The sequence below is a fragment of the Xiphophorus couchianus genome, chromosome 5, assembly GCF_001444195.1.
Source record: "Xiphophorus couchianus chromosome 5, X_couchianus-1.0, whole genome shotgun sequence".
Classification (NCBI taxonomy): Eukaryota; Metazoa; Chordata; class Actinopteri; order Cyprinodontiformes; family Poeciliidae; genus Xiphophorus; species Xiphophorus couchianus.
In genome coordinates, this window is record NC_040232.1 from 14585664 (window position 1) to 14596556 (window position 10893).

At 40.8% G+C, this 10893-nt stretch overlaps 2 protein-coding genes across 4 annotated transcripts; one reads left to right on the forward strand and one right to left on the reverse strand.

The window, feature by feature from the left end:
* Nucleotides 1-236: 236 nt before the first annotated feature.
* Nucleotides 237-7929, forward strand: zfp91 (ZFP91 zinc finger protein, atypical E3 ubiquitin ligase). 3 transcript variants are annotated; one of them, XM_028018282.1, is made up of 12 exons: nt 237-1079; nt 1355-1392; nt 2807-2929; nt 3203-3239; nt 3803-3913; nt 4005-4103; nt 4224-4409; nt 4606-4656; nt 4937-5015; nt 5741-5855; nt 5960-6059; nt 6231-7929. In XM_028018282.1, the coding sequence occupies exons 1-12, from the start codon at nt 667-669 to the stop codon at nt 7174-7176; spliced, it is 2298 nt and encodes a 765-aa protein (XP_027874083.1). In that variant the 5' UTR covers nt 237-666; the 3' UTR covers nt 7177-7929. The 3 variants fall into 3 exon arrangements, with proteins under 3 accessions (XP_027874083.1, XP_027874084.1, XP_027874085.1); XM_028018283.1 differs by having other exon boundaries at nt 4008-4103; XM_028018284.1 differs by having other exon boundaries at nt 239-1079; nt 2813-2929.
* A 92-nt stretch (nt 7930-8021) lies between these two features.
* Nucleotides 8022-9904, reverse strand: LOC114144988 (uncharacterized). Its single transcript, XM_028018285.1, has 2 exons — nt 9577-9904; nt 8022-9472 (listed from the first exon to the last, which is right to left on the reverse strand). Exons 1-2 carry the CDS (start codon nt 9651-9653, stop codon nt 8827-8829), a joined length of 723 nt encoding a protein of 240 aa, XP_027874086.1. The 5' UTR covers nt 9654-9904; the 3' UTR covers nt 8022-8826.
* Nucleotides 9905-10893: the final 989 nt, after the last annotated feature.

Genomic DNA, 10893 nt, shown 5'->3' on the forward strand with positions numbered 1-10893 from the left:
ACATTTTCTTATTATATGAAGTACAATTTCTACTGCTCATTGGTCAAATTGGGTTTTGTAAATAAAAGTCGCGCAACGCACAAAACTGAAAAATTAATCATCTAAAATACAATATTAAGGCTGATAGATTTAATGTTAACTACAACTCCCACCATGCCCCAGCGTCAGTGTGCATGCGCACTCTTTCCTTAGCTTGCCACTGCTATTGTAGATTTATAAACAAACCAGCTAAACTGGGCCGCGCTGCGCTTATGGGCCACGAGGAGATCCGGATGAGTGTGAGAGCCGCTGTCACTCTCGAACACAGCTTCAGTTTATATTTGGCTTAAAGGAGACGCAACAAAGCGCACAAAATGGCTGTTCTCTGGGCCTTGGCGAATAAGTAGGTTTACTATAGCTTTAAGAACAAGAAACTAGTGTCTGCTTCTTTAAAATTATATCGGTTTATAGCTGAATAGATAATTAAGAAAAGTTTTAAGTTTCTAATGAATTAATGTGTGCATTTAATTTGCGACGAATCCAGCAGAAAATGCATCCTTGTTGGATAAGGGCCGCTTGCAGTCAAAACGGCTTTAAAGCAGATGTGCTTAGTTATTCCTCACTTTGCTCGTGAACCTGCTTGACTATAAGAGGAATTAAGAGGTAGGACATATACCCTTCACGGTGATGGAACCAGTCGACAACAGAGTCGGGGATGTAAATAAAGACGAGGAACCGAAGGAGGACAAGGCCGCGGAGCAGACCCCGGCCACCAGTACGATCGGTACGCAGCGGAGGGCACTCAGAGAGCGGGGAGCGGGCCGACCTAGGTCCGGCGTCCCCTCTTCTGCCACGGAGGTTAACGGTGCTGCGCCGAGCGCGCAGACCTCCGGACGGGTTCTAAGGGACAGGTCAACCAGGGCAGTACCGGCCTGGCTGAAGGACTTGAAAAGCGACGAGGAAGAGGACGAACCGAGCCCGGACAGCAGTGTGACCAAGCGGCGGAAAGTTTCCAGCTCCAAGAGGAGGAAAGGGCTAGATTCAGCGGGTCAGGTGGAAGCTGGAGAGGGGCTCATAGGAGACAGCCTTCAAGGCACAGAGTAAGCTTCACGTTTATCAGCCCCTACTTAATAGATGCAGTCAACGACAGACGCACATTTGTTTATAATGAGCCTGTGTAGAGTTGAAACGTGCATCAGTGGGGTCTGCTCCTTCTAAAAGCACGCCTTCTGCATGGCTCGTCCCCTACATGGGTGGAGTAAAACTTACCTGTCTTTAAAGACGTTCTCTTTATAATAACTCCAGTATTAATGTCATATGGGATGTTGTGTCACTGCTTGCCATACAAAGTGATTTTTCCCCCTCTTCTCTTTAGTTCAGAAGACCCAAAGAAACCTGCCTCAGATGTTCAAGGTAATCAGTGGGATCCTTCACCAAAGCCTTGCAGAAGTTTTTACATGGCTTCAACGTGTCTATTTTTTTTTTTTACATTAAAACCAGTAACTTTAATGTACACTATTTGGATTTAATGTGACAAACAAAGTTGCGTATGATTATAAAGTGAAAGGGAAAAATACAGGATTTTTTTTGTTTCTTTCTTTCTTTCAGAAACAATCTGTATAGAGTTATGTGTAATTATATTCAGCCACCCACATTTTGACTTCAGATACAACTGCTAGTTTTTTGGGGATTTGCCTGTAACAGTGTTGCACATCTAGAGACTGAAATTTTAGTCCTTTCATCTCTGTAAAATATCTCACCCAAACCCTCTGAGCATACGGAAAATAGATTTTACTACGTCATCCTGGTAATTGCCTGATTCTGTGTTGTGATCTTTGTTCCACATCGATTACCTTGTAACACTTTTAAGATGCTTTCATCTGTTGTAGCTCTGGCAGTATGTTTAGTGTTGTTTCCCTGCTGGAAGGTGAACCTCCGCCTTAAGCCTCAAGTCTTTTCCTGCCTTAAAGAAGTTGTTGCCCAGTATGTAGTTTCATCCATCTTCCTTTCAACGTTATGAGGCTCCTTATCGAGGCTGAAGAAAATACCCCCACAGCTTGACACTGTCACCAGCACAATTCACGTGGGGATGGTGTGTTGAGATTCAGAGTAATTTTTATTATAGTTTTAAGTCTTGCAAAGATTTTCTTTATGTGTAGTTCAAAAAGTTTATTATGAACTCGCCTGTTCAGGGCTCCTCATGCTGCAGGTTTGGTGTGTCCTCTATGACTTTATTTTAACACTGTCTGTGTTCTTGACTCGCTCCCATAAAGGCCAGATTTGTAGAAAACACAACTAATAGATGTCATGTTGACAGACCCGCCCATATGAGCTGTGGAGCTCCTCCTGAGTTACCATGGTCCTCTTGGCTACTTCAGTTGGGATATCAATGTCATGAAGAATGTGCATTCTTATTACAGTAGCAAAATGTTAAATTGCGCACAAATGAGCTCTATTTTCTGATTAGAAAACTTTGAAATTTTCTGTGCTAGATTTGTGTGGAGAGAAAACCAGCTTCTCTGTCCCTTTTAAAGACAAGCCCCCCACAGGATCATGCTGCCACCACCATGGATCATCTTCCTTCCACGTTTACAAATATGCACTACTTTGTGTTAGAAACTTGATATGTGAAATCCTGTTGTTTTTAATGTGACATAATGAAGATGTTCAGGGGCCGTGGCTGCTTTTTCAGGGCAATGCGGCTGTTGAATTAATGTCGCTCTATCATTCATGTCTGTGACATTCAAAGAGAACAGATGTGTCTTTGTGTCTGTGCCACAGTTCATGGCATACACAAATGTTTCATGGCTTTCCATTTCCCCTCCAACTCCAGCTCTTCTTCCCAAATGGCCCCCAGCCCAGAATGATGCCAAGCCCCCGGCTGGCAGGGCGGCCTGGAGCGTCGCCAAGCCTGTGTGCAAAACCGAACCTGAAATGGAGACTCCAGCTGGTGAGTGACCTGTTGACCTTGAGCTCTGTCACAGATCAGATAAATGCTGCAACATGTTAAAGGTTTTGTTTTTAAATAATCAATCAAAGCTTGTTTTAACTTTATTTGCGATCTAATTGTACATCTTAATTTTAAATCCATGTAATAAAGATTTTAATAGCAGCAGTATGACAAATAAAAAAAGCAGAAAACAGAAGTGCAATTATTATATCTTTTTACTGAAGAAAGTTGAAATCTGTTTTTATTTTGTTGTCATTTTGTTTTGTGCGCCAGTGGAAGAAGAGCGTACCGATAGAGAAAAGTGTGACAAGTAAGTATATGCTTAGCTTTTAGTTTAAAAATGACTTCTACACCATGAATGCCATTGAAATCCTGGCAATATGACTAAATCTAAAAAAGGTTGAATGCAACTTTTACAAGCAGAAGTGATCCTTACAATCCTTTCTTTACTCTTGGGAAGGGTTTTGAGAAAAACTAGCACTACAGTAAAACTAGTACTTATTTTCAACACATATCATTTAATTATATTAAGTTTTAACATTCTGATGTTAAACTTTTTAATTTAGTTATACTATTAAAGTTATATTTAATCTCTGTATTTCATTTTGCTTACATTTTGGATACCATCATCCTACTTTGTTGTATGAGAAGATACTTGTAATAACAGTAGGGCTTCTTATTAAAAGTTATTGTCACTTTACGGGACAAACAGATCCAGTTCATGTCTATGGTAGTTGTTTACAATCTGGTGATATAGTTGCGTTAAGATTCAATCCACATGCAGTCAGATTAGTTCGGAGTGTTTCTTATCAGTTTAACAGAGTCAGAAAAGGGCCATAAAACCTCTCTAACCTAATCGTCATTTTTTCTTAGTGAAAAGAAAGAAGAGGACAGCGAGGAGGTCGCAGAGCAAGTCCCGGATGACGACGAGCTTCCTTATCAGGATGATTCGAACGATTTCAGCTTCCAGCCTCAGAGTCAGAGGTAAATTTGCACTGAGCGCACCACTCGGCTGTGTACAGAGGCATCATAAGCTGCTTGCAGATCATTTGTTTGTTTGCGTTTTTGTTTTCAGCAGTGGTGAAGAGGAGGACGGCCTCAGCAGTGATGAAGACGTTCCCTTTAGAGACGACTTAAACGATCAAAGCTACGACCCGAGGGCTGAAAGATTTCTGTATGGAAGCCTCACGTCTCTCTTTGCATAATTCAGATTCATTTTTTGTTCATTGTTCTTTGATTAATATTCTAAACTATTTATGAAGTTGTTTTTTTTTTTGTCTTCATTTTTTTCTAGGGATATTATTAAACCAAAGCGCAAAGTTCCTCTGAGACACAAGGAAAAGAAAGAGAAGGATAAAGCACCTAAAAAGGAAACAGAGTTTTCAGAGATAAAAGTAGAGGGTGCAGATAACTTGGAGACAGTGCAGGAGGAAGTAAAGCTGGAGGAGGAAGTATCTGAGGATCTCGATGGACCCAGGAAGTAAGTTCAGCTTGTTCTGTGTTTTTATGCAGGAGCTTTAAAGTCAGAAACATAGTTTGTCGGTGTTTTTTTTTTTTTTCTGTCGGTGTTAGTTGGTAACCAGCTGCTTTTCCTTATTGCCGCCTTATTAATGACTTTCCCACTGAGTTGTATCTGTAAACACAAAGTAAACACATTTTATTTCTTATTTAATCAGGAGAGGCCGCAGGAAAAAAGACGACAAAACTCCACGGCTACCAAAGAGACGGTGAGAGTGAAACCTGCGTAGTGTCTCAAACCAATTACGTCCCATAAATTTATTTATAAATGTCTGTAATTTCTCCAAAATTTATTGTACAATGATGATGCTTTTTTTTTTGGTTTCTAGCTTACCTAGTGTCTCTAGTGTACTTATTTCTCCCAAAATTATAATCGGTTGGGATTGTGATTGAGACGTCTTACAGGCCTGTTAGGTATTGATGTGTCTGTGAGGATCTGATTATAAGAGTCCATGATGTTTAACTGTGTTGTTTGCTTGACTCGTTCAGGAAGAAGCCACCCGTTCAGTATGTGCGCTGTGAGATGGAGGGATGTGGGACGGTGTTGGCTCATCCTCGCTACCTCCAGGTTTGTCTCAGCAGCCAGACACACACTAATGAGATCAGCATAAAGAGAAGCAAACTGGGATTTACTCACACATTTGAAACAGCCTGATGTAAACAAATGCAAAGCTCTTATTAATTCTTATCTTGTTCCTGAGTTAAAATGTGTGACATTCTTTTTCTTTTTAATAGAAATTCATAATACAATGTAGATAAGACAGGCGTTTAAATAACAGGGTTGCTATTCTGTCTGAAAAAGTGTGGAAAATGAAAATAACAATATGAAAAATCTTTGTTTTTTTCATATTTGATTTTTTTCTTTTCTTTTTCCCTTTCAGAATGTTTTTTTATTATTATTATCGTTTTATTGTGTTTCATAATTTAAACTTTAAACCTGCAGAAATGTACTCCCCCATGGACACTTTTTTTTTTCTTAGATCAATAAATTTTCCTAATAGGTAGAGATTTTCTATCACCAAACAAATTTTGGTAAAAGTTCTTGCCAGTCAATCTGAAAATTATATCTTGGTACATTAAGGCAGATATGGTTATTTCACAGTTTGGAAAAAAAAATCTTTTTTAGTTTAGTTTAGTGTGGAAACGGAAATACAAAGAAGGAACTGCGATCAGTTTTAACATAAAGAGTGTCTTTGGTACTATTTTTTAAAGAAACACAAGGATATGTATTGCTTTTCTGGAAGGGTACAGAGTATATTTTTAAACAGTTTTATCACATTTTCCCCACACTAGCATCATATAAAGTACCAGCATTTACTGAAGAAGAAGTACGTTTGTCCCCACCCGTCTTGTGGGAGACTTTTCCGCCTTCAGAAGCAGCTGCTGCGCCATGCGAAGCACCATACAGGTACACAAATCGCTTGGCCTTTGATTGGTTTAAAAAATGCTAATAAAAAAGCCATGTAGGGAAAACATCTATAATTGATTCCATCCTTTTTTCTTTGATTGTAGACCAGAGAGATTACATCTGCGAGTTCTGTGCCCGCGCCTTCAAGAGCTCCCACAACCTGGCTGTTCACCGCATGATACACACTGGAGAGAAGCCTCTACAGTTAGTTTCTCTGTTCATTAATGAAGCAACTATGCCGTTCTGATTTAATTTAGATTCTTTTTTGCCGTGCAGCTGTAGTTTGTAGTCGATTCATGATAGAATGCAACATATTTCAAGCGTACCTCTGCAAGGCATTGTGCCTTAAGCTTTACTACCTCCCTGTTTTAACAGATGTGAGATTTGTGGCTTCACTTGCCGCCAGAAGGCGTCGCTCAACTGGCACATGAAGAAGCACGACGCAGACGCCACCTACCAGTTCTCCTGCTCCATTTGTGGTAAGAAGTTTGAGAAGAAGGACTGTGTGGTCGCCCACAAGGCCAAGAGCCATCCGGAGGTGCTAATCGCCGAGGCGCTAGCGGCCAATGCCGGCGCCTTCATCACCACCCCTGCCTCTCTGCTGGAGCTGCCAGGAAACCCCATACAAGCGGATGTGGCAGGCATGGACCGGAACCACGTCGGGCAGGACGGCCACACGGATCAGCTGGGTCAGGACGGGCAGCACGTGAAGCAGCAAGTAAGCCCCCAGGTGGTTTTACTGGGGCAAGACCCGAGCCTCCACACTATGCAGGTTCCCGTGACGATCGCCCTCACCCCCATCGATCCCCCCTCTCCGGCTGACAACCATCAGCAAGCGCACCTGCAGCTCCAGATGCCCGTCCAGTTCGTGCAGCAGCCTCAGATCCAGCAGCTGACCCTCCACTCTGGCTCCATGGTGACCCAGCATCAGCCCCAGCTCCAGCCCATGCCACCCTACGCCCCCCACCAGCAGAGCCAGGCTCAGATCCTGCAGATGACCTTCCAGCCTGTCAGCCAATCGCAGACCCACGTTCAGCAGATCCCCATCTTGGCCGCCTCGCCGCAGCTTCAGACCATGAACACGGCGGCTCCGAGCCCGCCGCTGCTCTCTACCTCCCAGCCTCAGACCCAGGATCCCTCGTCGGCCAATAGGAACGCCTTCATTCTGGACAATCCGGTGCTGTCTTCCTCCTCTCCACAGTGCGGCTCGCTGCAGCAGACGGAGGCTGTCGGGGAGAGCGGCGTGGTGTGGGAGCAGACGGGACAGGGGGACGTTCAGCCTGAAGACGACGAGATACATGTGCAGCAGGTCATTATATAAGAAAAAACAAAACACGAGGACTTGTGCATGTGAAGAAGTACCTGCAGTACGGTTTGAGATAAATGTAGGATCACACAGATATAACTTGTACTGTTCACTAATCGTCAAACTTGGTAGCTTTTTAGAGTTTCCGTATCAGGGAAAGAAGTGTTTGTGAATGTTTGTTGCCTTTGTACATAACAGTCTTGTAACTAGCTGTTTGAGTTTGTGTATTGCTGAGATTAGGTTCCAGTTATGCAATAATACACCCCACAACCTCCTTCCCGTAAAATATTTGCCATGAATGCAGAAAGCTGGAATACATCAATTTAATTTATGAAACCTAAACATGGGCAGCATATTTTATTTTTAGCCTTTGTTATATATAGAAGGTTAAGAAACGTGTATGGTCACAAAGACATACATGACACGTTTAAGACTGAAACTGAAGTTTCAACACCTTGAAAGTATGAACCGTCTAGTCTGAGACATTTGTTAAGATGTTTGTTTACCTTGCAGGAACAATAACTAGTTCAAACCTCACTAATGTCCTTCCTGTTTTAAGGAGCCAAAAGATGACCACTGACACTGCGAATCACTTATATGAAGATATTAAAAACAGTCACAGATTTGTCAATATCCTCTCAAGTGTAACATTGTTTGAAAAGAGAAGTTATGTAGAACATAATAATCTCACACAATAGATTTGTTCTATCTAGCACAAAAACACAATAAAAGATCCATTTATAAAACTTAATAAACGTCTTAACATTTGACTCAATGTGTTCAGTCATTTTTAGTTGAAAATTCAATGATGTTTTTTTTGTTGTTGTTTTCTTATGGACAGAAGACATTTCAATTAGAAATTCATAAGAAATAGTTGCTTTATTTAACAGGCAATTTTTTTACTGCTACAAAAATCATCTACAACATTTATGTTAATTCTGATACATTAATTTAAGCAAAAATTCATAAGCACATGCTGGAATGAAGCAGAAGAGGCTTATTTTGTTCCTCATATAAATTAGATCTATCTTTTCATTTTACCAGCCTGCAGATTAACAGACAGCATTCCCATAGTAAGAGTTGTGTTTCTTAGCATTTAATATCTTCCCAGTTTGTCTCTTAACTGAGGAGAAAGTGTTGGAAGTTTGATTTCAGCCATCTGACCAACAGTGCACAGCATTACATAAGGAAGAGGCAACGCTGCGTCAGCTCAAACTCGTGACTTAAAACCTTGTTCGCTTCTACAGGTCCTTGCTGGTGATTCAAAGATTTAAAATACATTTTGATCTGATAGTTTTATTAAACAAAATTATTTTTATTGTTGCTATAAGATACCCTTGTAGAAAATATGTAACCTTTTTATTAATTTTGATACATGCAGTTTTTTTCTCGCATATCTCTAAAGGACCTAGGAACGGTTAGAATGGAAATTTACGTGGTTTTCAAGCAAAATTTTCTTAAAATTTGGTTTACCGCAATACTGGTAACCAGTCCATGCCTATAGTCACAGGAAAGAACGACAAATTGGTCTGTGTGTAACGGAGAAAAATTAATACAGCGACAAATGGACATCAGTATGATGTCTGGTCCAGAACTCTGCCTCCATTACTAATTTAAGACATAAAAATGTACAAAATTAGTTATTCCCAGTTTATAAACCCGTCATCAGGACATATTAATCCGCTCTCTGTCTCTCTGCATAGTATATTGCTTCAGTGCTCTTTTAGGGGGAATCAAAGAGTTACTCAGTCCAACTTTCCTCTTCTTCATCTGCTGCTCAGCCTCTTTCTCCTTTGATTCCTGCTGAAAGCTCTGGGATCCTCCCACCGGTCCCGGTGCCTCCTCACTCACAGATGGCTGAGAGTCGCTGGGAATCACCGCCGTCTGCAGGTCACTGTCGTGAGCAAACTTGCATTTGATGCCAAACCTGCACCTTCCGTCCTTCCTGTAGGAAACGCAGACCTTTTTGCCTCCTATCTGGGAGGGTCTTGCCTGCATGGTGAGCGGAACGTGTTTCTGGAGAGCACTGAGCTTCTGGTCGGCCTGTGCTTTGAATGGGTTGGTGAACACGCTGCTGTCAGACGAGGCGTTTAGAGAAGGTGCAGGTAGCTTTTTAATAGTGGCAGAGTTTAATAGGGGTGGAGGCAGGATGGGCCGAGAGGGTGCTGAGGAGCCCAGCGTTTGACGATGAGATGATGATGAATATGATGAGGGCTCCTGATCCCCAGAGTCTGACTCACTGGATGCCGAGTCAGACTCCAGTAAGAAGTTGCGGCTCTTTTTGACCGCGGTAGCATCATCTTGAAGAAAGCTTGAAAACAAACAAAAAAAAAAAATCTGACTATCACTAATCAGAATACCAGCAAACCTATATAATCAAAGGATAAATGTCAGTAAATAAAAGCGTCCACTCACTCAGCTTTCCTGCTGTTTAAGTCTTCCTCCTCTTCATCACTGCTGGAGGAAACTCCATAACCAACCAGCGAGTTCATACTGGAGCTATCTTGTTAGCATTAGCATAGGAGGTCGGTTTCAGGATAAGACAGCAACAATTCTGTACCAGAATTGCTGCTACCCACTTTAATATTTTCATCTATGAAAATAGCCTCGCTGAAATAAGAAATATCATTTCTATTACCGTTTCGCATCCAAACTGTTCGCTGTGGGAAGTGTAGCTGGAGCAGCAGATTATGTAGCTTTTCTGTTATTTACGTTCGTCTGGGCTTCTGCACTGACACCTACAGGAAGGGCGTGGTATAGCACTCCTTAAACCACGCAAAACTAAATACACTTGCTTATTATTTTCTCTCCAAATAATACGGATAAGATTTTGTCATCAATATTTGCTACAATATCCACATCCCTACACCCCCACATATTTTAACTTGTTAATTTACTTCCACAAATTTCAATTTATTTTATTGATGTGACAGTGATAAGTCAATATACGTATAATATTGCACCAGTGTGTAGAGAAAATGAAATGATTTTCAATTCTATTTTACAAATAACATCTGAGAACCATGGTATGTATATCCGTGTAAACTCTTTCACTTTAAAATCTATTTCGACCATCTTCAGAAGTCACAGTATTAGTACACTTGTCTATAATTTATCCTTAGCATGAGTCAAACTGTTTTGAGAAGGTTTTGGAGGTTTGATGTTTGACAAAATTAGAGAAAAATAGTATTTAAAAAAAAGCTTAAGAAGTTGTAGAGAGGTTTATTGGAATGTTGGTTAGACTCCCAACAGGCTGAATGGCAAAGTGATCATGCAGAGAAGCAGCCAGGAGGCCCAGGGTAACTCTAGAGGAGCTCAGATGAGAGAATCCACTGTCAGGACATCTATTATTTGTGCACAGAACTGTGACTCTGTGAGAAGAACATATGGGCAACATATCAAATTGTTAGATGTGCAAAAATATTTGGGTAAACAGAAAAAGATTAAGATGAAATTTAAGCAAAAAGGTGGTTTTACAAAGTACAAAAAATTTAAATGCACATGAAACTTTACATTTATATTGATCAAACTTTTGAAAACCTTTTTTCAACTTTACAATTATACACTTTTTGTGTAATTTTATCATAAAATCTATCTGCGATACATTCATGTTTGAGGTTGAAATGTCACTTATCAGAAGGTTTAAGCTGTACATTTTCACAAAGTACTACATTTACTACATCAGCTTTTGAGTATTAGTTGAATTCACTATTGAAGTTTTAGTTTGCTTGT